Consider the following 26178-nt stretch of genomic DNA (forward strand, 5'->3'; position numbering starts at 1 on the left):
TATATATATATATATACCCTACCATTTAAAAGTTTGGGGTCAGTATGTTTTTTGTTTTGTTTTGTTTTTTTAAGAAATTAACACTTTTATTCAGCAAGGATGCATTAAGCTGATAAAAAGTGACAGTAAAGCCATTAAAATGTTACAAAATATTTCTAATTTCAAATAAAAGCTGTTCTTTTGAACTATCGATTCATCAAAGAATCCTGACAAAAATGAATATAAAATGAATCTCATGGGAATATATCAAGCACAACTGTTTTCATTAGCATTGATAATAATAAAACATGTCAGCATATTAGAATGATTTCTCATGTGACACTGAAGACTGACAAATTCAGCTTTGCCATCACAGAAATAAATTATATTTTAAAATATATTAAACTTATTTTAAATTATTTAAATTATGGTGAGCATAAGAGACTTCTTTTAAAAACATTTAAAAAACAGACTTTTGAATGATAGTGTATGAACCATTCAAAAATATGAATGTATTTAGGCACTTTCTGGTTTTCAAACTTAAGGTGAATGTTTAGTGGATGAACCAGTTGGTTAAGTAATTTAAATAACTTGTTAATTCTGAGAAAAGGTCTACTTGAGGACAATCAAAAACATTGCAAGATGTGACAACAGTTAAAGACATCTATCTGAATATGTATCGCTATGAAATGAGATTGTCGACCTCACTAAGTGCCTAGACAGTTGCTGGATAACTTGTTAACCATCGTGATACAATCTATAGTCCTATAGACCAAAATTCCCACGCTTTACAGAAGAGATAAATAAATGACAAGATCTGAAATGCAGAACAGAAAACAGCGCAGCTGACTGAAAAATTGTGAACTGATATTTTCTATTTGTACGTGTAATATATTTACACACACAGTTGTGCATTTTTTCATATCCAGTGTTTGGTTAAACACTGTGTTAGTTTCTGTCTTTACACAACAAACAGACACACCTGCAGTGATCAGGAATGGAGAATTCAAGTTGGCCACAGCTTTATTTAAACACAAAACCAATGTGCCCCACTGCCATGTGGTCATGCACATGTGATCAGGATGTTCAGGCTAGTTTTGCATTCTTGATAACCATAATTCAAAGCCCTACTGCTGCTGGCTCACACCGGGGCTTCTGGGAAAGAGCAGGTCATGGTCCACAAACCAGCTATTTTTGTCTTTGGTGTGCAGACTCCCAGAATCCCCAGGGTGTAAGGCATCTGTTCTTTAGGGTGTGCTCAGATGCCGGTTTGCTCTGGAATCTTCTGAATCTCTGGACCTCACGGTGATGTTGATGATCAATTTTTACAAAGAGCTGCACTGCTAATACACTTTGATCAACAGAGTTTAAATAAGTCCATCAAAATAATTTCAGCACAAAAAATATGAAGGTACTTGGTTTATGAAGAAGGATCTAGGTGACTTTAAAGGAACAGTTCACCCAAAAATATCAATTCTGTCATCAATAACTCACCCTCATGTTGTTCTAAACCCGAATGTCTCTTCAGACCAAAAGCATGATTATTGACTTTATTTTTGACCACATGCAAACACCAGCTCTGCTAAAAAAACGTCAAACATGACATTGTAGGCTGTTTTCACAGAACCTGATGAACTGGGTTTGAAGTTCCTGTGTCGTGATTTTATATGATGTAGGTGTAAAAGGAGACATCAGCAAACATTCAGAACAAAGTCAGAGGAATTTTATAATCTGAACGACTGGCTATTGACTGCAGTAGGGGTGTGTGTGTGTGTGTGCTTGTCACAGTCGGTCCTTTTTAACAAACCTTCAGACTTGACCAGACTGGAATCTGAAGGAATGAGAACCAAACACAATTAGAGAGCAAAACACACACACACACACACACACACACACACACACACACACACACGGGTTTGAAGTTCCTGTGTCGTGATTTTATATGATGTAGGTGTAAAAGGAGACATCAGCAAACATTCAGAACAAAGTCAGAGGAATTTTATAATCTGAACGACTGGCTATTGACTGCAGTAGGGGTGTGTGTGTGTGTGTGCAAGAAGTCACTTCATTTCCTGCCATATGCACAGATAAATTCTAGTTATATTAAACATAAAGACTAATTATATATATAACCAAAAATACAGTAAAAACAGTAATATTATGAAATAGCCTATTATTAAAATTTAAAATAACCGTTTTCTACTTTAATATAATTTAAAAAGTAATTTATTCCTGTGATGGCAAAGCTGAATTTTCAGCAGCCTTTACTCCAGTCTTCAGTGTCACATGATCCTTCAGAAATCATTCTAATATGCTGATTTGGTGCTCAAGAAACTTTTTTTTTTATTACTGTCAATGTTGAAAACTGATGTTTTTGTGGAAACCATGATACATATTTTCAAGCTTTATTGATGAATAGCAAGTTCAAAAGAACAGTATTTATTTGATATAGAAAGCTTTTGTAACATTATAAATATATTTACTGTAAATTTTGATCAATTTAATGTGTCCTTACTGAAAAAATTGTCAAAGATCATTTCTGTCCAAAAAAAGGGTACTGACTACCAAACTTTTGAACGGTTCTATCTCTGTGTGTGTGTGTGTGTGTGTGTATAACAAGTTGCTATAGAACAGCTACAACGGTTTGAGTTCATCAAGCACTCACCTTTGTGGTATAATTCATGTATGTAAAAATGATATTTCAAGTAAACATTTTTCACATACATTGAAAACCACTATTCTTAAAACCCAGTTAAAATTCCTGAGGGTACATAGCAACATTAGTAACATTAGTCCTCTAGGTTAAAATTGACTTCAATGGACTATAGAGCAGTGCTATAATAGGCACTGATGTACAGACTTAGACCATGTGCTACAAAAGAGCTGCACCGTCATTCATTGTTCCATTAAAGAGCTTTAAAGTAATAGCATCTGCTATCCCCCCGAATCAAGAATGTACACAAAAAATACACAACAAAACACTCCAAAACAAACCAGCGGTTTACCATATAAACAATACAGCTATTTACCCTGCTCCTGTCAGTGTGTGTGTGTGTGTGTGTGTGTAAGAATGGCTGTGGGTGCGTTAAAGACAAAGCCGTGACTGTTTCTTCCCTCTGGGTGAGAACGCAGCATACACTCCTCCAACACACACAAATATGACTGCCTAGCACAGCCTGTTCAATCAGAGAGAGAGAGATTTCTATTGTTTTAGTGAAAACGATGCCCACTTGAGAAGATACAAAGGAGGACCATAATGGGGTCATGCACACAGTCAGCAGCACAGCGTCACTATAAACAATAAGTTTGTATTTAAGCTCCTGCTAGTGAATGTAATTTTACTCTCAGGATATACAGAAAATCACTTATCAGCCAATATTAGAGTTTTTTTTATTAGTTCAAACTAGGGTTGCAAAAATGTGGAAAATTTCCAGGATTTTTTGGAATATTCCAGGGATTTTTGGAAAGTTTTCGGAAATGTAACGGACATTTTCCACCCCTTTGCAACCCTATTAAAACTGGTTATTTAAATAGTGCTTATTTTCCTTATTTTTACTATTAAATTACCTTTTCATCATGTAACACTCAAATTTAATATTTAAAAACATGAATCATTTAATAACGCTGTGAAATTAAATCTATAGCAAATCTCAAAATGAATATCCATTTTTCATACTATACATTATAACGTTGTCATGCCTAAATTCACTTGTAGTATTTAAAATTACTGATTTTAGTTCGTAATGCTTCATTTTGAATTTATTTAGACAAAATAGTATAGAATTGTAATATCTGCCATTGATATTAGCTATAATTAAATGTAAATAAGTTTTCTGGTTTTTAGGACTAACAATATCATTCCTACTGCCTCAGTATTACTTCAACGTGACTAGACGGGCCACGCTCAACACTGAACAGGCGTTGTTGATGTGTAAACGTGGGCGGCCATGTGTTAATAAGTTTAGGTTTCTGATGTCAGAAACAAACCATTTTGGCAGCACAGTTTTAGTAGATGGTATTTTTAGATTTTCTGGAGGAAGTTGAATGCAAGTTTTCATAGTACAATGAACTCAAAAGAACAAGAACAATTTCATTTATCAAGACATGACCGCATAACTTCCTATAATAGTATTTTGAATGAGCTTTTATTTATACATTTTCACTTTTCGTTTCAATTTTAGTTTAAAGGGGTCATATGATGCGATTTCAATTTTTCCTTTCTCTTTGGAGCGTTACAAGCTCTTGGTGCATAAAGAAGATCTGTAAAGTTGCAAAGACTAAAGTCTCAAATCCAAAGAGATATTCTTTATAAAAGTTAAAAGTTAACCACGCCTACCTAAAACGGCTCGTTCTAACATGCCCCCACATATCTACCTCACTATGTGGGAAGATTTGCATAATGCTGCCCAAATGTTCACGCAAAGAAAGAAGGCGTAACTTTTAGTCTCCCTGTAGTATTGTTGCCGCTGCCGCCATGTCATGGAGACACTGTGTGCTTCGTTGTGAAAGCGAAACTACTTTGTTTGGTCTTCCAAAAGAGGACGATATCCGCTTCGCCTTTAAGTCTTAGTAATTTTGCTATGTGGTTTTATTCATTGTTGTTTTTGGTTTTTTTATATTTCTATATTGCTTTAACTTTTAGGCCTATTTCAGTACCTTTATCAATGTTAGTACTTCAACTTCATCTAATATTCACATTTCAGCTATTGTTTCAGCTTTATTTCAATTAGTGAAGTTTTAGTTTCAGTTAACAATAACAAGACTGCTTTCTACAATCCAGTTACAGAACAAATCGTCATATTACACAAACATTTCTCACAGATTTCAACGCACTTCACATTCAAATGATGTACTGAAAAGTGAATGACTAACATGATAGACGCGGATCAGCTTTTCTGCTTTATTTATTTTATTCATGGTTGACACTTCTATGCCTTGTAGCATTCAGTTACCTTCTGTTTTCTCACACTCTGATAGTCTCTGACTGACTTCAGCGGGACTCAACCAGTCAGAATGTGACGGCTCTGACAGCTTAATTGAACGTGAGGATTATGCCAGCTACAGTGAACTAATATTAAGCCCTTTTAAATCTATCAAATCTATCATAACACACAACAATCACACAGGCTTCAGACTATGTGTTATGACCTATTTTGCAGTGTAAATCTGAATGATGATGATTCTTGTCATTCAACACAAATTCATTCATTCAGACACATTGACTGAGTGTCAGATGCATGTTTAATTAAAAAAATATTTTTATAGATTCAGTTAACAATAACAACACTGCAAAGAATTAAATGTTCACCAGAAAACCGGCAAAACATCTCTGAGTGCCACTTAGATAATATATTCACAATTCTCAGCCAGAAATAAGAAAAGCAGTCCTACAATACGGACCCACCACTTCAGGCCTAGCCAATCAGACAGTATCTCCAAACTAGGCCACACCCACTGCAGTGGAAGCTCAAGGGGAAAATCCTACAGAAAAGCTCAGAAGACCAGCTGCTGTAGCTCATTAATTAGTTCATTAAAAACTAAAGCTAATGTCATTTTTATGACGGAGATGTATGAGTGTGTCTCACTGTGATGAGTTGTTTCTCTCAGATTCTGCTCTCAGCTTCAATTATGTGCACAGAACAGACCTTTAAATTAACACATAATTAACTGTTAGAATTCTACGGGCAAATGTCGTGCTCCTCACACATATACAGTGAGCAGACAAAGGGCCTGGGGGAAAATATGTCTGTGGTACAGTTGTGAATCTTTTATTATGATCAAGAATTCATAAGGCACATCTCTCTCTCTTTATTCCCCATCCATCTCACCATTTGCTCCAGTTCAGGCTGTTTTAAAGGGATAGCTCACCAGAAAATGAAAATTCTGTCATTTCTAACCATTGTGTCGTTCAAAACCTGAATGATGTTTTTTTGTGTAACAGAAAAGGTAAATTTGTGAGGAGTATTCAACATGTAGCTTTCTATTGCCACCTGCATTATTAGGGTGATACATTTTAATGTAAAAAGTGGATTTTGGTAGTTCACATAGTTTAGTATATTAACATTATATAACTTAATAAAATATACAATTATTGTAAAATACACAGGCATCCCATAATACCGAAAACATTGTCGTAGCATTTATTACAATGAACTTCTTGCAACCATACCACTTTTTTTACTAGATATTTAAAGGGGTCCTATTATGCTCTTTTACAAAGTCTTGATTTTGTTTTGGGGATGTACTAGAACAGGCTCTCATACTAGGTTGTTCGAAAGACACATTATTTTTCACATATTTTACATGATTACAACACCTCTCTCCCCAGTCTGGTATGAACGGCTCGAATAGTTCCTGTATCAAATGAAGGCCCGCCTTCTGAAATACGAAATGTGCTGTGATTGGTTATCCGGGCCAGTGTGTGTTGTGATTGGCAGCACTCGGCGCCTGGTCGGGAAATGTCATGCCCCTTACCATAGCCGCCTGCAAGCTTCAGTGTAAATATTGCGTCAAAATCAAATAAATTTGAGCGCAATTTAAACCCGGATGATTGTAACCACTCTAAGTTCGTCTGCCTTGGGAAAGCTAGCGTGTCTCTGACATAGTGATAACACTCGTTCCCTTCTCTAGTGCAGCTCAACCAGGTCTCGTCCCATTCGTCGATATCTGTGATATCACAAATCCCGGAAAATATGCGTTGTAGTCCAAACAAGTCGTTCGTTGTAGTTTTTAAAAAGTGATTTCTGTTAAATAAAATATCTCCTTTTGAATTGGACTTCAAGCTTTGTAACTTCGCAGATCTTTTTTATGCTCAAACAGCAACATTACAGACTAACTAAAGTTGAAAAAGTGAAAAAGCATAATACCACCCCTTTAATGGGGTATTTTTTACAGAGTAGGACTGTGAAGCTCCAAAATGACAAAAAAAGCAACATGAAAAGTAATCCACACTATATTTCAGCTCTATAGCCATGAGAAGTTGTTTTTCACAAAAAAATCATCCTCTTCCTTTAGACTGGATCATTTAGTCAGTGAGGAGAACTCGAGAACTTGATCAATCCAAATGCTGAACAAACCATTCAGTCTGGTTTTGTGAACTACTTGATTCATTGAAAAGACAAGACTCAAAAGAATGATTTGTTCAGTGAAATATGACTTTCACTTTGAACTGCTCCTCACACAAAGCTATCACGTGACTTCAGAAGACTTGTGGTCTTTATAGGGCCCAGTTTATGATAGCTTTTGAAGCTTGAAAGCTCTGGTCCCTCCCCATTCTTTGCAACTGCAGTGAAAAAATTATCATTACAGGCAAGTCAGGCATTATAATTTCTCCTGTAAGTGATGAGGGTGTGTAAATGAAGACAGAATTTTCTTTTATGGGCGAACTGCCTTTTAAAGGTCATTTGTGGACACCACCCATAGTTCATCATAACTATTATATGGGACAGAAACAAATGCCAGCACACATATGGTTTTAGTCAAGCCTGTTTTGATCTAATTTGTGGTTTAGAAATAAATAAATACATTTATATGTTGATGACTCATGACAGCAAATAAAGAAGTAGCAGTCTCTGAAATTCTGGGTCTGAACGTTATGTTCCGGTGGCAGTGCATCTAGTAGACCCACTGGGTTATTCTGCACGACACCGGCCCGTGTTGATGACAGCTCGACCCCTCCGGCGAACCCGATTCATAACAAAAAGCGTGCCAGCTCACCCGAGCGCGGCGCAAGAGCGGAACCCGACGTCACAAAGGCCAAAGAGTTTGTTTGTGTTCGCGCCAAGCAGAACTGAAATTAATAATAATAATAATAATCACCTCTAAAAGACTAGTGATAAAAGAGCAATCGGGTCACATTTTAACAGTTAATGGTGAATGACAGAAAAGCGGTACTAATCTGCAGAACATCACTGGATTTGTCCCACCGTGATCCGATGCTGACATCAGTGCACCACAATAATCAAAACTAGTTCACACACCCTTTCTCTGTCTAACACAGACACACACCACTCCCTGTCGCCGTGCACCTGCCTGCCCGCCCGCTCACAAACAGCCCACCTGTGTGTCCGATCACGCGTGACTCTCACCTGGGGATGCAGTTAGGAGAGGAGCCGTCTATCTCCCAGGTGGCGAACAGGTTCATAGGCACCGGTCTGTTTAGCGCCCCGCTCCCGGGGAAGCTTAACCGGCCACTTCTCTCCGCCATTCTCGCTGCTGGTGTCCCGTACACCTCCAGCCGACACCGACACACACAGCGATCAAACTTCTCCCTCAGGAACGCGCTGGATCTAAATCCTTCCCGCTCAAACGGCTGTTAATCCGCTGCTCTATGGAGCCGGGTTACCGTTCACGGGTGGCGCAGCGATTCGCGTACGGTGTCTGCGTGCAGCTTCATGCCGCTGTGGTTCGGAATTTCCACATCGTGCACCGAGCGCTTGCGACAAGAAACTGCAGCAGCAGTATCTCGCCGCAGGAAGTCACGTGACCAAGGGTTGTACCAGCGACTGGCTCATCTGCGCTCTTGCACACTCGATGGGCAGTAAATAACGGGACAGCTAGAGAAAGTACATAACGTTAGTGCTGTTTATAAATGAACTGTTACGTCATGCTGGGAGTGTACAGTTAAAGTATTTTATTACGGTGCTTGCAAGTAAAGGACATTTGGACTTAAACATACTGGTAACGTTAGTATACTGGGTATTGGGACTTGCTTATTTCCACCAGTTTTGCAAAAAGCAAGCATTAAACATTTATGGTATCTACTGCATGATTAAGTTGGTCAAGGTAAAATATAAATAAAATAACAATAATGGATCTTAACATGGGTTAATTATCTTTTAAATATCTCACAAATATCTTTTTATAATATTCTGTCATTATATTATATTATTATATAGCTACTCCAAATTCCCAGTATCCTGGACATCAATTTCACTTATAACACTAGCATTCTCTAAAGATAATAATATAATAAAATATACTTATATAATCTTTTATCCAAAAAAATCAAGATTATCCTGATCCCAGGTGAAGGGTGGATTTCAGGAACGAAATGTAATAAAACTTGTTCAAATAATACAAGTTTGTGTCGTGTAGATGCAGTGGCGCAATTTCCGAAAATTACTTGTTGAAAATGTCCACCTTCAGCTTGTGTGTATGAGTACTTTTTGAACATTTTCAACACTTTTTAACAATACCGTGATAACTATGATCATGGTGATTTGTTCACTGTGTGATTCAAATGCAAATTGAAGAAAAAAAAACATTTCAAGGCACTTTGTGACAAAATTTGATTTATTGATGATTTGATATTTTATAATAGTGATTTTTATCATTTCAAAATATAAAGCAAAAAGTAGTGATGAATGTCTAATAAGCCAATAAATGCTCCTCTGCTGCCATCTACTGGTAATAGTGGTCATTTGAAGTAGTTTTTAATTTACCGTGTTTGTTTACCACAAAGTATATTTTGGTCATTAAAATAGGCTAACATTTAAATTGGATAATTTTTATAACTTTAAAGTGCTGGAAACAGTTGGGTGAAATGTTTGAAAGTCATTGAAAAGTGCTAGAATTTCTCTCTCAAATGGTTGTACAAAACCTGAAATGAATAATGCAATAACATTGATTCGACTATTTCTGCCACAACACCATGGTTATAGTTACCGTTGCGACTTCTGGTTTTCTGACGTGCATCATCAGCGCAAACGCTTCTCTCTGGGTCTCGCGGTCTCCGTTTTGTGTGTGTATTTCTCAAACAACAAATGTATTCTCATAAGGAACAAATTGCTCTTAGCCATCTGATCTCAAAACACTTCTGTTGTTTGTTTGCAGTATTATTTTATCTGTTTGCCCTTGACGAGAGCGTCGCAGTGCAGAGAGCACTAGTTTTATGAGCAAAATGATTAAAGGGCTGGTAGAGGCATGGAGGGAGGGTTGGTTTTTTCTCCTTGGACAGTGCAGATGTTACAATATCGCCTCCCATTCATATTTTTCAGTATGTGGTTGTCAAGATCCTCATAGCAAGAGATCGATTTATAACATACAGGTTTCAAGTGTTTCTCATACAGTATTATCTGAATCAATAACTCCTGGTTTCTGTGCTGTGTATATGTTGAGGCCCTAGATGGAAACTACCGATTCCCACAGACATGCAGCCACTGATGCAGATGCATATCTTTTTGTTTATCAAATAAACAAAAAGGTAGTTGTTTGATACAGATACCCTCGAAAACATTTGATCTAGTTTTTTCAGAAATCAAAGTTAAAATCAAGGTTCACTTTTGAACGCTCCTAGTCACCCAATGAAAGATTACATTTCTAATATACGATTACTGTGAAGATCAAACGGTGTAAATGTCTGGTCGTAGACTTCTTTGCAAACTATAAAGCAGCATCACCTAGTGGACTGATCTTAAGATCAGCACAGAGACTTGATTTCAAACTTTACATGACTAATGAACAATGATGGCAAGGAGTTTATTTTACTGCAAATCAGATAACAGTTAAAAGTTACAAGGTAGATAATTAAGCTGTGGTGTCTGTAACCAATGCAGAGGCACACTAATCAAATTAAGCACACATCTGAGGGCACTAGAAGAAACACTTCTTTCTCTGGCAAATACCAATATACTTTATTCCAGAGTGTATATACAGGCATAACCCTTCTGTTGAACAACCATAAAGACAAACAAAAATTAACAGGCGAGTTTGAGAAACAAAACCCATATACATTTAAGTTCTCTACAGAAGTACTCCAGGATTGATATTGATCAAATAAAAATCAAAGAAAGACATTGTGAAAAATATCTAGTCTTAACCCACTCCATTATCTCTTAAACCCACCGAGTTCCTCAGGATAAGAAATAAATCAAAACATCACACACACACACTCACCCATTCAACTCACAGTAAGTAATTTACACTAAAGTAGCACAATGACATATGCCACATTAATAAGTGGAAAAGAAAAAAAGAAAAAAAGTCGCACACAAAATTAGTTTCAGTGCTGACTCTCTGCAGAGGCAGATCGGGAGCGGCTCTGTTTCCTCAGAGGAGACAGAGAGCGGGAGGGAGAGCGGTTACTGGTAGTCTTCTTCTCTGGGGTGCGACTGGCTGAGCGACTGCGGGAGCGTTTGCTTCCACGCTCAGGGCTGCGACTCCGACTGGGCGAGCGGGAACGAGAGCTGCTTCTGCTGCGGGAACGACTCCTACTACGACTGCGAAGAGAAGAAAAACAGGTCAAGACGGTGTCAGGGTTTCTGCAGGTTTTATGAAAGCAAATGAGAAACTTTTCACGCAGTGCAGAGAGCACTAGTTTTATGAGCAAAATGATTAAAGGGCTGGTAGAGGCATGGAGGGAGGGTTGGTTTTTTCTCCTTGGACAGTGCAGATGTTACAATATCGCCTCCCATTCATATTTTTCAGTATGTGGTTGTCAAGATCCTCATAGCAAGAGATCGATTTATAACATACAGGTTTCAAGTGTTTCTCATACAGTATTATCTGAATCAATAACTCCTGGTTTCTGTGCTGTGTATATGTTGAGGCCCTAGATGGAAACTACCGATTCCCACAGACATGCAGCCACTGATGCAGATGCATATCTTTTTGTTTATCAAATAAACAAAAAGGTAGTTGTTTGATACAGATACCCTCGAAAACATTTGATCTAGTTTTTTCAGAAATCAAAGTTAAAATCAAGGTTCACTTTTGAACGCTCCTAGTCACCCAATGAAAGATTACATTTCTAATATACGATTACTGTGAAGATCAAACGGTGTAAATGTCTGGTCGTAGACTTCTTTGCAAACTATAAAGCAGCATCACCTAGTGGACTGATCTTAAGATCAGCACAGAGACTTGATTTCAAACTTTACATGACTAATGAACAATGATGGCAAGGAGTTTATTTTACTGCAAATCAGATAACAGTTAAAAGTTACAAGGTAGATAATTAAGCTGTGGTGTTTGTAACCAATGCAGAGGCACACTAATCAAATTAAGCACACATCTGAGGGCACTAGAAGAAACACTTCTTTCTCTGGCAAATACCAATATACTTTATTCCAGAGTGTATATACAGGCATAACCCTTCTGTTGAACAACCATAAAGACAAACAAAAATTAACAGGCGAGTTTGAGAAACAAAACCCATATACATTTAAGTTCTCTACAGAAGTACTCCAGGATTGATATTGATCAAATAAAAATCAAAGAAAGACATTGTGAAAAATATCTAGTCTTAACCCACTCCATTATCTCTTAAACCCACCGAGTTCCTCAGGATAAGAAATAAATCAAAACATCACACACACACACTCACCCATTCAACTCACAGTAAGTAATTTACACTAAAGTAGCACAATGACATATGCCACATTAATAAGTGGAAAAGAAAAAAAGAAAAAAAGTCGCACACAAAATTAGTTTCAGTGCTGACTCTCTGCAGAGGCAGATCGGGAGCGGCTCTGTTTCCTCAGAGGAGACAGAGAGCGGGAGGGAGAGCGGTTACTGGTAGTCTTCTTCTCTGGGGTGCGACTGGCTGAGCGACTGCGGGAGCGTTTGCTTCCACGCTCAGGGCTGCGACTCCGACTGGGCGAGCGGGAACGAGAGCTGCTTCTGCTGCGGGAACGACTCCTACTACGACTGCGAAGAGAAGAAAAACAGGTCAAGACGGTGTCAGGGTTTCTGCAGGTTTTATGAAAGCAAATGAGAAACTTTTCAAGCCCAAATAAAGAAAATAAGACTGTGCAATGTCAATTTGTTCTTTAAAAGTAACTGCTGAGGGAGCACAAAAAAATAGTTTTATCAACAACAAATAACCACTTTTTCATTAAAAAAAAGCCCAAGGCTTGAATACTTGGAAAATACAGATATTTTGTACCTTGTTTTTACTTCACTTAATTGGTTCAATTTTTCTAAGCCTTCATTTTACATTCGCATCTCAAATAAATGTATCCTGATTTAAGGATGTTTTGATATTCACATTGAAAAAAAAATAATAAAATTCATTTTTTGCAATGCATACAAAACATTTATGACCCATCCGGCCTCCATAAGAACGGACCCCACCAGAGAGAGAGAGAGAGAGGATGGGGGAGGGGCCAAAACCCTGTCCCCCTCCCCGCTTCAGCACCAACAGAATAAGACCCAAACAGCAGATCGGGGGGGATGGAGCAGATCTGACATCACAGACCCTCCAGAGAGCGGCTACCCAGCTCCTCTAAGGCTATCCTGTGCTACGGCTCTGTCTGGTGCTACGGACCCAGCCAAGACTTAGACCGGCAGACACTGCGTGTCGGGTGAGCCACCACAGGGACACTATTCAGAACACAACCAGGGGAGGGCGCTATGCACCTCGGAGGCTGTGCATGCAACTCCAATTAAAGAATACCAGAGCACAGCTGTTAAAGAAAAGGTTTGAAAAACATGGGTCTGGGTTAGAGATCCTTTCAGCATTAAAATCATCATTTTTACTTATTTAAGGTTTGGCTGAGGTGAAGAGAGAGGAGAAAAAAAAAAAAAAAGTACTTCCAGATTAACAGTAACAAAGACAACTAATTTTGTGTGTGCTTGTACAGATGTCAAAGGCAAAAGTAGTGCAGGGATGAATCGCTAACACAGAAGGCTGCTACACTGCTCTGCTGCTACAGCTCGGGACACTCACCTGCCAGCTGATGCGAGAGGAGAGATTCTCCACAACGACTCTGTGCTCCGTGCGCACAGGTGGTCCATACCTGAGAGAAGGGGAGAGGTTAGCTCATTTGAACTATAATGCAACAAACAGCATATGATTGTCTCAATATGCTTGCACACCTGGAACCCACACTGCGGGATTTACGATACCCTGCAAAGCGTGGAGAGAAACGGCCTCCCATTCCTGGGCCTCCACCTCTTCCTCGGCGAGAACGGGCATGTTCAATGGTCACCCTGGAGTTAAGAGAAAACCATTCAAGTAATGATAAATCTTAAGTAGCAACAGATCTTTTTTTTCTATATTGTGAGGTACATCGGAGTATTAAAAATGTTGAAAATAAATGTATACCAGAGACTTTCTATACATCGGTTACTGATTGGATTTTGAGATGTGGGCTTTTCATTCAAAAGTGGAGGCAAACGAACAAGGGCTTGCGGGGACAGGGATTAAGCGTCTTTGTTTTTTTAAATGATTGCACATGCAGATTGCTCACAATGGAATGCAGCAGCCATGATATCTAAACCTAGAAATTAATTCGCCATGGGTTCCTTTGAGAATTTCCTATGGGGGTTTATAAAATGGGGTGTTTTAAGTCATGGTAAACAACTTGAAATACAATTTAAAAATTAAAAAAACTGCCTCATATGTATAACTACGCAGTTTTAGTATGGGTGTGTGTGTAATTTATACCACAGAGCAACACGTCCAAGTATTTTCAATTTATATTTACCACAGACCTTGTTTTCCTCAAACTGAAAAACCCAATTATAAAAACCCATAGAAAAATCTCTAGGGAATTAGGGTGAATTAGTCTTCAGGGTTTAATTTATACCACAGAGCAACACGTCCAAGTATTTTCAATTTATATTTACCACAGACCTTGTTTTCCTCAAATTGAAAAACCCAATTATAAAAACCCATAGAAAAATCTCTAGGGAATTAGGGTGAATTAGTCTTCAGGGTTTAGCAGTCACAGAACTCTATAAGATCTTTAACACGCATTAATGTAATAGGGTGAATTTTCATTTAATGCCAACTTCAACCGCGTGAAACAAGACTGAAACAATCATCGACATTAGGCAGATGGTGTAAGCAGCTCTGGATTCAGTCTCACCTCTCACTGCACAGCTCTTTTCCATTCAGCTCATACACTGCGTCATCTGCATCCCTGTGGTCATCAAACTCCTGTGAAAAACAGACAGCAGGGGGCAGTAAGACACAGGTTTCACCATCACCTCACACATAAAAGACCATAAGGGGGGTTTTCACACCTGAGCGTTTGTTTCGGAACCTGGTGCGTTTTCTCCCTTGATTCGGTTCGTTTAGGCATATGTGAACACAGCAATCGCACTCGGATCCGCACCAAAACAACCGCTCCGAGACCGCTTGAACGAGGTGGTCCTGGCCCGATTGCAAACGAACTCTGGAGCGGTTTGCTATAAGTGTGAAAGCAATCCGACCCAACGGACCAGGCTGTGCCACAATGTATGATGGGTAATTACGTAGCAGGGATTGTATTGCTAATGGCTCCCAAAATGAACCGTGGGCTAACTTGGAGTAGGGAAAAAGTGAAATGTTTAACTGAAATTTGGTCAGACGAACAGATTGCCGAACAGCTCTCCAAAACACACAAATACACAGTAATTTATAAAGTGTTTAGTGAGCACTTAAAGGCAAAGAAACTCCGTCAACAAATATATATATATATCCTAATGGATGACAACTTTGAACGGAATTCCGGAAAATAAACAGATGCACTCTGACCAATTAAAGGAGAGTTTACTGGCACGTGACTTGTATTAACAAAGTTTGGTCCGTTTGGAAATATTGTTTGGAAATATTGCCTTGTGAATGCGAACCGAACCAAGATGAAATTGCAACATTGTAGCAATTTAACCCCTGGTGTCAGAACAAAGCAATCGACCTACAGGTGTGAAATCACTCACCACAAAGCCAAACCCGTTTTTTAGGTTAATCTCCCGAATGCGTCCATAGCCTTTAAAAAACTTCTCCACGTCTCTATCACGAGCATGAGGGCTCAGACGGCCGATGAACACACGACATCCACTCATGGTGATGAAAAATCAGGGAAATCTGGAGAAAGAGCGTTAAAGTACTGTTAATCAACAGTCTGGCAAACACGTACTTTTGAACCGCATCTGTGCGCCTGCTGGTCACACACGGTATGACACAGGATAATCATTTAGTCCAGTCAGTCCACGTAAATAAATAAACATGCAAACCGATTCATGAAATGAGAGTAATATGGTTTTCTGCAACAGGGGTCTTCAACTAACCTAAAACTCGTTTCTAAAAAGGATTTAAACAAAAACACCTAAGTTAACGTTACGGCCTGTTGACTCAGCAGAACCACTGAATTGATACTGATAAAATTAACGTTACTATATACACCCATCCAGTGCCAAAAACCACAGTGTTGCTATAAATCACGAATATCTTTAAATCAGGGGGGGAAACAAGAAAGTCCGTTTTGAGAAATTATACCACGACTAATGAACACGGATCAGCCGTGCGGTCGAGGCCCAGTCAGCATGCGCAGATAGCTTTACTCTATGTTAAACCGCAAAAATGGACAAAATACCGTCAAAATGAATTAGTTTTGCAATAACAAAGATCAAATAAAACACTAAACTAACAATACATGTATAACAAAAGGTAATTTTAAGAATTCGGCTTCGTCCTCTCACCTCTGCTTACAGGACAAAATGGCGCTGTCTTCGAGACTGGGGAACGCGGCCGCGCGCAGAAGTATTTATATGCGTGTTCAGGTCTCTGCAGGAAAGTAATGAGCGCTACCAGATCGGGGCGTTTCTAGACCATGTTTCCTGATTGGCTGACGTCATAGTGACGGTAGGTTTAGGGGTGGGGTTAGGTAAGAGGATCATATTTATTGCATGATTGAGTAACACCCTACAGTTTGAAAACACCCACAAATTCAGAAACGCCCTCTTTTGCTCTGCAGAGACCTCAACCTCGTTCACGCGCAAGGGGGGAGGGTAATGGCAGGCGAGGCTCGTGCATGCGTACGTAAACGTGTTGGAAATGGTTATTTCACGATTTCTTATATACTTATACAAGATACAACATTTAATCAAATAAAGTGCTAAAATACATTTAATTGATAGCATTTATATTCACCATTTGAGCTCAGTTTACACAGTTGGAAATGGATTGATCCAGTTTTGAAACCAAAGACATCACATGATCTGGCTATCTTTACTGCTGAACAAATGTGACCCTGGACCACAAAAAAAAAACAGTCATAATGGTTTTAATAATTGTTCGAAACCTGAATAAATAAGCTTTCCATTGATAGGATAGGATAATATTTGGCCGAGATACAACTATTTGAAAATCTGGAATCTGAGGGTGCAAAAAGATCAAAATACTGACAAAATCGCCTTTAAAGTTGCCCAAATGAAGTTCTTAGCAATGCATATTACTAATCAAAAATTACGTTTTAATATATTTACAGTAGGAAATTATAAAAAAAATATCTTCATGGAACATGATCTTTACTTAATATCCTAATGATTTTTGGTATAAACGAAAAATCAAAAATTTTGACCCATACAATGTATTTTTGGCTGTTGCTACAAATATACTCCTGCAACTTGAGACAAGTTTTGTGGTCCAGGGTCACATATCAGGAGTCACATGAGAACAATGACTCTTGGTATTAGGTGAGAATTTGATCAATGTTTAAAAGAAATGACCGTGTCCATCTCCACCCCATGACAGCAATGAAATTCTGGGGAAAAAAACTTTGAATTTCTTTATTCTCTATTCATCTGTAAATGTCTGAAATTATCAATCACATCAAAACAAGAAGTACTAATCAAGGCTAGAAATGGCATCAGTGGGTAATGCCTACAAAACGGGTCTTCGCTTAACTAGTAAAAGATCTCAGTTGTGGACTAAATAAAACAAAAATTGCATCATAAGAATTGGGCTCCACAGGTTGATAATATCTTTGAAAAAATAACAGTAAATAAAATCATATTCCAAATATAAAATTCAGTTTTATAAATATGTTGCCAAAAACATATTTCCTATAGATTTGACTCATGAAACACCCGTTGCCACCTACAATGCCATGCCATCCTGAAACAGAGGACAGGATGAGCTTCTAGAGATGTGTCTGACAGGCAAAATGGTCCAGAAGGTCAAAATAATACTGCGAGATGTATCATTTACTGATATGGACCATAGTCAGGGTATACACCATAATTAATATTTTACAAATGAACAGACATTGAAATATTTTTAACTTTGCTGTTGATCTATCAACTGACAAAATACTGAAAATATGCTTTTCTAATGACATCTGTGGGTAAAACAATAGAAAATTGCCATAGGACCATAAGACATTCAACCTACTGAATAATCTGTACATCTCTCCCAGTTTTATTTTCATTTGTGAAAAATTAGATCTGGTGTCTACCTTTACTAAGGTCTATTGCCTGAAGACTGTGGAAAGACCTTACAACCTTTAGTTGTGGCCTTAAGTTACTGTTGAGGCTGGAATACATTTCACAACTTTTAAAATCTGAACAGATTTTTAAAACACTAGGCATTATATGCTTGCTGACTTTGTAAATGCTTACAGAGAAAAACTGGGCATCCTTCACTAAACAATTAAGTATGACACAATTACAAGTCATGCTGAATGCAACTCAAACATGTTTGATCCTCCGAATGGATGGAATCATAGTCTGAAGCAAAAAAAAATCAAGTTTGTGACCATCATACATAAATCAATTTTCTGTGAAATCTGGCTCTGACTTTTAGCAATTACCATCAACTACTCCAGACTGAAAATCAGCCCAAAAATTTGTGCAAAGGTAATATAGTGAGGTGTGGATGGCTCATTTTAACAACATTACTCTTTTCAGTCTGCACTTTTAAAAGCCAGAAACCAAATTTACTAAAGTAAAGAGAAATGACCATTAACACCTTTGCAACACTCCCTTTCTCTTAATCACTCAGACATTGCATTTAATCACAACACTGTCATACAGTACTACTGATACCAGACCTGATGTGCAGACCCCTCACTCGATCCTACCCATCCCCTCAACATCATGCTCACAAATGCCCCCTTTGCGTCCTCAACGACTGAACAACAGGGGTCTTTTGTTTCAGTTGAGTCCAGCATATCAATGGCTTACAGTTATAAGGCTGCAATTTCCAACTGTTGTCAGTATGTCTGAGACACATGGTGCCATCGACTTTTTAGGGTAAATTCATTGAAAACCTTGAACTAAAATATATTAAAAAAAAAACAAGAGCTAGAAATAAAATTAATGTAAACCAAAGATGACATTAGTTTGACATCATATAATTACATTAAAGCAGATTAATATTACTATATATAAGTCACTGAGGAAAAAAGTATGGTTAAAGGAATGTAAGTTCCTCTTCAGATGACACACTTATTCCATCACAAAATAGAAAATAATTTATAACACAACAAAATTGGCTAAATCTGGAGAACATTCAGATCCAGATGAAAGTTCAGGATTTATGAGGAAAGGGCCTGTAGTGCTATCACACACCAGCAGGGGGCCAGTAGTCCACCATGATCGCCCATCATTCATATTGTCCTATGCACTTGAGAGAACTTGAGAGAGAACACTAAATGGCAAACACTGTTTTCATTTCCCTAAAATCTGAGTAAAAATCAAACAATTCTAAAACTTTAAGAGTACCATTGCAAGGTTTTTAAATCCCTGTAGGCTCTACTGAAAAACATGACTTTGATTTCCTCATTCAGATAGGCCATGAGGTCTGGCATTCATCCAGTCCAGCAGGAGGCGCTGTAGCAGCAGGATCAGAGGTTGGAGTGTATGTGTGTTCAAATTAGTGTAAAACTGCGTCTAAATATATATGTAAGATCACACGCGGGTGTGCCTGCAGCTGTGTGATGATCCAGCGGCCGCCTCTGTGGCAGACGAGGGCTCATCGTAACTGGAATCGTGTGTGTGTGAGTGTGTGTTCTCCTTCCGAAGGCCCATGCTGATATGGCACTGGAGCGCGGCGGGTGTGAGCCACTCTTTAGGCAGACAACTCTGCAGAAATGGAATACAGGAGCTTAAATATGCCAATCGATTGACCCAGCGTGGGATCTCTCTACCACACAGCAACTAGAGAAAGTGAGAATAAAATCATGTGAGAATGTAGAATGTCATCAGTCAGTGAAGTTGTATACAGCCTAGTCCTATCATTTATAAAAAAAGACAGGCAAAAAAAAGGCGTCTGTGGAGTAAACTAACCTCAGACAGCGAAGAAGAAAAATGGTTACAGTTTTTGTGCATCAGGTGGTAGGAGTTCCCCTTGAACTCCTTTCCAAGCTCCTCCATTATTTTATCAATGTCCTCCTCTACAAAGTCTGTCGTACCCAGAGCTATAGCCTCTCTGGAGAAGAAACAGAACTTGTGTGTTGTTTTTTTTGTGGCTTAAAGGGATACTCCACCCCAAAATGAAAATTTTGTCATTAATCACTTACCCCCATGTCGTTCCAAACCCGTAAAAGCTTCGTTCGTCTTCGGAACACAATTTAAGATATTTTGGATGAAAACCGGGAGGCTTTTGACTGTCCCATAGACTGCATAGTAAATTGCACTGTCAAGGTCCAGAAAAGTATGAAAGACATCGTCAAAATAGTCCATCTGGCATCAGTGGTTCAACAGTAATGTTATGAAGTGACGAGAATATGTGAAGAAAACCAAAATAACGACTTTATTCAACAATTCGTCTCCTCTGTGTCTCTCACTGTAGCGGCATTTTGGAGAATATCCACTGAACGCAAGCAACGTACGCTATTCTGTGTCAGCCGTGACACAAGGATACGTTTTCTACGTGTATTTACGCTTTGATTTGAACGAAAACAGCGCATCCGTGCAGCGCGGCTGACACAGAAGAGCGTACGCTGCTTGCGTTCAGCGGATATTCTCCAAAATGCCGCTACAGTGATGCGATAGAGACACAGAGGAGACGAATTGTTGAATAAAGTCGTTATTTTTGTTTTCTTTGCGTACAAAAAGTATTCTCGTCGCTTCATAACGTTACGGTTGAACCAATGATGGCAGATGGACTATTCTGACAATGCTTTAGATGGACTATTTTGACGATGTCTTTCATACTTTTCTGGACCTTGACAGTGTAATTTACTTGGCAGTCAATCAGACAGTCACAAGCCTCCCGGTTTTCATCGAAAATATCTTAAATTGTGTTCCGAAGACGAACAAAGCTTTTAGGGGTTTGGAACGACATGGGGGTAAGTGATTACTGACAAAATTGTCATTTTGGGGTGGAGTAACCCTTTAAATGTGTGTGTATATGTGATTGTGTATGTGTAAAACTCACTTGAATTTGAAAGTCTCCCCCAGTTCTGAGGCATTTCCAGGGTTGATCTCAAAAATGCCACTAAAGGGATACGGATGGCCACCATATGCAAACTCTTCAGGAAACACAGCAAAAACATTAAAACAGGGTTTGAAAATCTTGATTGTCACTTTAGTAGGAATTTCATAAATATATTGTGCTTAAAGTCATCATAAAATGACAACTTGTTTTATTATAGTTTATTATAAACAACTAATTTGTACACATCATTAAAAAAACATAAGCATTCATAAACTTTAATCAAAAATATCAACATCCCACCTCACAATAATCCCTCCTCTTCAGCAACCAGTCACTCACAAAACAAACAACAATGATCTAATCAATTCCCGATGGACAAAATAAAACCCCGTCCTAAATTTTCCCATTTGTGAAGCTTTTTTACTCAGATATACATCACAACAGTTAAGAAAAGATGGTCACAATTTCTGTTTAATGCTAACTTTAACTAGAATATTTCTAGTATTAGCTACTTGGTTATTTGTTATTTAGCAGTTTAATCTAAAGTGATTTACTTAGACAAGCCCTCATAACAATTTATTTTTATGTTTTAAATGTGTGTAGAGCACTGAAATAATGACATAATTTTGCAGATCAACACGGAGGTAAGCATCACCCTGGTTCCCTCAATAAAAATCCAAAAAGATTTTTCCATTAACTTCCATTGCCAACAAAAATTTGATTCTTATACATTTTGTTCATAATGATAATCTTCGCAAATTAAAACATTTTTTATGAACTTTTAAGCCTAAATATTATCGCCTGAAGTAAAAAGCTAAACATAGGCAATAAATGAACAACAGTGGTCACATGACTTCAAGGTTTGAACAACTAATTTTCTGAGACATTTTCCCTGAAAATTTGAGTTACAATAGTTTGCACGAGCAATTATGTTAAAATGGACTAGAGAGTAGAAGAGTTTTCCTCTTCGATGTGATGATGTCCCTGACAGTTTCTGTAGTCCCATCAAGCCACTTTTGTCAAGACAAGTAAAAACGTAAAAAAAAATCACAAGGGCGTATTACTGATATATTTTATGTCATAGAATAAAATGCAACTATCTTGAGCGTGTGTTAACCTCAGACCTTAGTTCAGGCATTTAACCAAACATTCATTTAAAAAAAAACATTGACTTCAGGATGAAGGAACTGGAAGTGCTAAAATGCTAACTCGTTTTCGGGCTTTGGCCTACAAAAATATGTCATCCCTGCAGCACTTTATTAGTGAGAAGCTAAAGCTCTGTAAAAATCCAAATGAATCATGGCTCAGTCCTCAGAGCTGCCTACGTCTGCTCTGTATCAATGCTGCTGAGCAGTGTGTGTGTGTGTGTGTGTGTGTGTGTGTGTGTGTGTAAGGGTAAAAAAAGAAATAGTGAAAGAAGTTCTGTCACTTTATGACTCAGATCAGAGGCCTCACTAATGGCTACAGTTTTTTCCTCTGTTGTGTTCATCACTACAGACACAGACAACACTTTACTGCCACTCGTAGGTGTCAAGTCAAGCCATTTGCAAAGCTTACACATGGTACATAATGCATTTAAATGCTAGTGACAAGGCACAGATTGCAGAAATATGATACAGTGATTGCATCAGTGACCGTGTTGAATTAATAAAAACATGTACAGTAACAAGCAAGAACAGTGATGCCATATCAAATATCACCTTACTTCAATGTGGCTATTCCAATAACTACTACAGTGGTGTGAAAAAGTGTTGGCCCCCTTCCTGATTTCTTATTTTTTTGCATGTTTGTCACACTTTAATGTTTCAGATCATCAAACAAATTTAAATATTAGTCAAAGATAACACAAGTAAACACAACATGCAGTTTTTAAATTAAGGTTTTTATTATTAAGGGAAAACAAAATCCCCTGTTAAAACTGTGGTTTATCACACCTGAGTTCAATTTCTCTAGCCACACCCAGGTCTGATTACTGCCACACCTGTTTGCAATCAAGAAATCTCTTAAATAGGACCTGCCTGACAAAGTGAAGTAGACCAAAAGATCCTCAAAAGCTAGACATCATGCCGCAGCAAGTCCACCTCTGAAGTGCTGAAGAAAAACAAAATGAAGACTTTGGAGTGGCCTAGTCAAAGTACTGAACTGAATCCTATTGAGATGCTGTGGCATGACCTTAAAAAGGCGGTTCATGCTCGAAAACCCTCCAATGTGGCTGAATTACAACAATTCTGCATAGATGAGTGGACCAAAATTCCTCCACAGCGCTGTAACAGACTCATTGCAAGTTATCGCAAACGCTTGATTGCAGTTGTTGCTGCTAAGGGTGGCCCAACCAGTTATTAGGTTTAGGGGGCAAACACTTTTTCACACAGGGCCATGTAGTTTTGGATTTTGTTTTCCCTTAATAATAAAAACCTTCATTTAAAAACTGCATGTTGTGTTCACTTGTGTTATCTTTGACTAATATTTACATTTGTTTGATGATCTGAAACATTAAAGTGTGACAAACATGCAAAAAAATAAGAAATCAGGAAGGGGGCCAACACTTTTTCACACCACTGTATTTTTTAAAAATACTGTAATGATGAATCATATTCAGTTGCTCATTCACTTCTAAATAATTTTCACTCTCATTTTGTCATAGTATTTTTATTTAGAACTCTAAATGTATAGACAAAATCTCTACCAACTACCATGTCTACTAATTGCAGTCCTAGTAGCTAAAACAGCCTTTTTCACATAAGTTCTTTACAAATTGGACCAAGGTTCCAGTAGAGGTCTAGAGTTTGATGAAAAAATAAATTAAAATAATTAAATAATAGCAAAAAGTTAATTGGTCACTGTACCTCTGCCGTAAATCTCTATTCCTGAGTGGAAGACTCCAATGCCCAGAGTGGAGGTGTATTCATTTATCCAGTACTAATAGAGCAAGAAGGAGAAAGAGATCATATAATAACATATATTTTAATTACAGTAAATAAAAATGTTTTTGTTTGTCTATGTCTGGAGAGTCACACGTTTATTATAAATATGCATTTATTTATCTATCTATCCATATATATATATATATATATATATATATATGTGTGTGTGTGTGTGTGTGTGTGTTATCTATAAGGCATTAAAATCAGTTAATGCTACACAACCCTGACACACACTATACAATATAAGCTTTAAAGTGGAGGGGGAGGGGTGAATATTCAGAGATGTTTCTGTGTGGGGCCAAAAAGGTGCACCAGCTGCCGTTCATGAATAACAGAACATGCAGAACATGATTTAATGTAGACAGAAAAAAGACTAGCATATACCCATGCCTCTGATTAAATGTAGATGTAAAATAAATAGATAAAAATAATGTCCACATATATGTACTAATTACTTTCTTGATTTTTTGACATATTACATAAAATTTACAGTCATTTACAGACATAGTTTTAGTACATTGGTGAAAAGTAGTGTGCTACTTCATAAATAAAAAGCTAAAAAGGTAGGATTAGGCCTACCACAATCACTGATCTCTTGTAGGCTATACATATGCATGTTTATTTATATATTATTATAGTTCTGTGACCACCATAGACTGTATAAAAATTATTATAGATCTGTGACCACCATAGACTGTATAAAAACAGGTGACCCCATGTGTTCTGTACTAGTAAAGTGTGTTTTGATTGTGATGGGGTGACAGCGCCTCCTCCAGCACAGGAGGAGAAACACACACGCTCTCATCTCGGCCATAGACTCGCACATCAGTACTGCTGTCAATGCTTAGTATTAAACCTAGGCAAAGTAGGTTTGTAATCGTGTTTTCAAAATTATACCACTTTGTCAGCGGCCCAGATTCTTTATCACTGTGACCACCCAGATATATAGTGTTTCCTAAAGTCTTCATCAATGCATTGTTATTTCATCTTACATTTATTACATGCAAAATTACAGAAAATTAGAGCCAGAAGGAGCGAGGTTGATGCTAAATAGTGTAAAGGATGAATGACGAAAGGGTTAATGAGCTTACCATGTCATACACATTAAGAATAACGGGTTCATTTGCCATCCTGAGAGAGAAGCGCGCGCGAACCCTTAAGATAACGGGCGTTTATTGCTCTCGAGACAGCTGCCCTCCTCGCGCACCCGGGTGTCGGTTCCAAAGAAGATTAAAACACACAGCAAAGTCGAAACGCCAACACCCAAAAGACCAAAACACGATATAAATGATTCGCTCTTGTCATTTTATCCATCAAAGAGTCATTATGAGATGTTTAGGGGGGCTCGCGGGCCTAGTCGCGTTACTAAAGAAGAAACAGCGGTAGCAAAGGTAGACACGGTCGAGGAAAGGCAACAGGGCATCAGCTTCCATCAATGGTGAATCTAGCGGGAAAAAACAGGCACTTGTGGCCTCCGGGTGAGCAGCGCGCGGACAGTCTCCGGTAAGCGCGAGGAGAAGCGAGCACAGGCACCGAGTAAAACGGATTTCACCGATTTTCAAGGGTAGACACTAACCAAAAAAGTCCTAAAAGGGCGCAGATGATCGGCGATGCACAACGACTGGCTGTCAGTCAAATCAGGAGTTTGAATTTCCGTTAAGATGACAGATATTCCATATAGAATGTTGCTGTAAAGAAGCGCGGGTTTTGCCGCTTGTCTGAGCGCAGGGGTCGCAGCTGTGATGTTGAAGGGAGCTTGGTGCAGTCCTGACCGCAACAGCCATCAGCGCCGCAGTCCTGGAGTTTGCTCTCATGGAGGCCGCGCTGAGCAGCACTGACGCGGGGTGAAAATTCTTAAGCACGGTTCACTGTATTGACGATGACATCACTCTGGCCGGGTCACGAGCGTGAGGATCCTAGTGTGCACTAGAATAAACGGAGCGTGCGATTATTACATCATCATCATCATGATCCCCTTCCATCCGCGCCGAGCGTTATATCGGGGCGGGGGCGATGCGTTATTCCGATCTACAAATATAACAGGATTCTTTCTGCTCTCTAAAGAAAGACGCATTCCCAGAATTCTCGCAAGCCAGAATATTTATTTCGATTTTGTTTAAAAGGTTAGAATCTTTTTATTTTTGTTATCAGTTATGCACATTGGAGGGATTTATATGGTATTTGTGT

The 26178-nt window shown here is 38.4% G+C and overlaps 3 protein-coding genes across 12 annotated transcripts in view; all 3 read right to left on the minus strand.

Annotated features, from left to right (window-relative positions):
* Positions 1–8496, minus strand: part of LOC107681285 (phosphofurin acidic cluster sorting protein 2-like) — a 35389-nt gene extending 26893 nt beyond the window's left edge. For 6 of the 7 annotated variants that reach the window (XM_016477726.1, XM_016477651.1, XM_016477913.1 and 3 more), the window contains exon 1: positions 8067–8496. In XM_016477726.1, the coding sequence (XP_016333212.1) occupies positions 8067–8185 (119 nt within the window). In that variant the 5' untranslated portion in view covers positions 8186–8496. The remainder of the gene's footprint in view (positions 1–8066) is intronic. The other variant, XM_016478038.1, reaches the window with a different exon arrangement.
* A 4529-nt stretch (positions 8497–13025) lies between these two features.
* Positions 13026–16462, minus strand: LOC107683426 (serine/arginine-rich splicing factor 5-like). 2 transcript variants are annotated; one of them, XM_016479489.1, is made up of 6 exons: positions 16387–16462; positions 15625–15772; positions 14793–14863; positions 13798–13911; positions 13649–13718; positions 13026–13385 (listed from the first exon to the last, which is right to left on the minus strand). In XM_016479489.1, the coding sequence occupies exons 2-6, from the start codon at positions 15748–15750 to the stop codon at positions 13365–13367; spliced, it is 402 nt and encodes a 133-aa protein (XP_016334975.1). In that variant the 5' UTR covers positions 15751–15772; positions 16387–16462; the 3' UTR covers positions 13026–13364. The 2 variants fall into 2 exon arrangements, with proteins under 2 accessions (XP_016334975.1, XP_016334967.1); XM_016479481.1 differs by having other exon boundaries at positions 13026–13718.
* Positions 16463–17494: 1032 nt separating this feature from the next.
* Positions 17495–25947, minus strand: LOC107683381 (desumoylating isopeptidase 2-like). Of its 3 annotated transcripts, XR_001633718.1 has the most exons (6): positions 25083–25947; positions 23914–23986; positions 21068–21161; positions 19975–20116; positions 19411–19845; positions 17495–19322 (listed from the first exon to the last, which is right to left on the minus strand). XR_001633718.1 is itself a non-coding variant. In XM_016479449.1 (5 exons), the coding sequence occupies exons 1-5, from the start codon at positions 25119–25121 to the stop codon at positions 19597–19599; spliced, it is 522 nt and encodes a 173-aa protein (XP_016334935.1). In that variant the 5' UTR covers positions 25122–25947; the 3' UTR covers positions 17495–19596. The 3 variants fall into 3 exon arrangements, 2 of the variants coding, with proteins under 2 accessions (XP_016334935.1, XP_016334923.1); XM_016479449.1 differs by having other exon boundaries at positions 17495–19770; XM_016479437.1 differs by having other exon boundaries at positions 17495–19845.
* Between the last annotated feature and the right edge of the window lie 231 nt (positions 25948–26178).

This window comes from Sinocyclocheilus anshuiensis, unplaced genomic scaffold (genome assembly GCF_001515605.1).
Source record: "Sinocyclocheilus anshuiensis isolate Anshui unplaced genomic scaffold, SAMN03320099.WGS_v1.1 scaffold413, whole genome shotgun sequence".
Taxonomy (NCBI): domain Eukaryota; kingdom Metazoa; phylum Chordata; class Actinopteri; order Cypriniformes; family Cyprinidae; genus Sinocyclocheilus; species Sinocyclocheilus anshuiensis.

What these genes read in the sequence shown, in the direction of transcription:
- LOC107683426 (XM_016479481.1), bottom strand. Translation starts at nt 15,750, where the DNA reads ATGAGTGGATGTCGTGTGTTCATCGGCCGTCTGAGCCCTCATGCTCGT. An exon ending in AAAACGGGTTTGGCTTTGTG is followed by an intron (nt 14,864 to 15,624) that starts GTGAGTGATTTC and finishes TGTTTTTCACAG; the next exon opens with GAGTTTGATGACCACAGGGA. An exon ending in TCCCGCAGTGTGGGTTCCAG is followed by an intron (nt 13,719 to 13,797) that starts GTGTGCAAGCAT and finishes CCCTTCTCTCAG; the next exon opens with GTATGGACCACCTGTGCGCA.
- LOC107683381 (XM_016479437.1), bottom strand. Translation starts at nt 25,121, where the DNA reads ATGGCAAATGAACCCGTTATTCTTAATGTGTATGACATG. An exon ending in TTCTTAATGTGTATGACATG is followed by an intron (nt 23,987 to 25,082) that starts GTAAGCTCATTA and finishes TTGCTCTATTAG; the next exon opens with TACTGGATAAATGAATACAC. An exon ending in GGGGAGACTTTCAAATTCAA is followed by an intron (nt 20,117 to 21,067) that starts GTGAGTTTTACA and finishes TTTCTTCTCCAG; the next exon opens with AGAGGCTATAGCTCTGGGTA.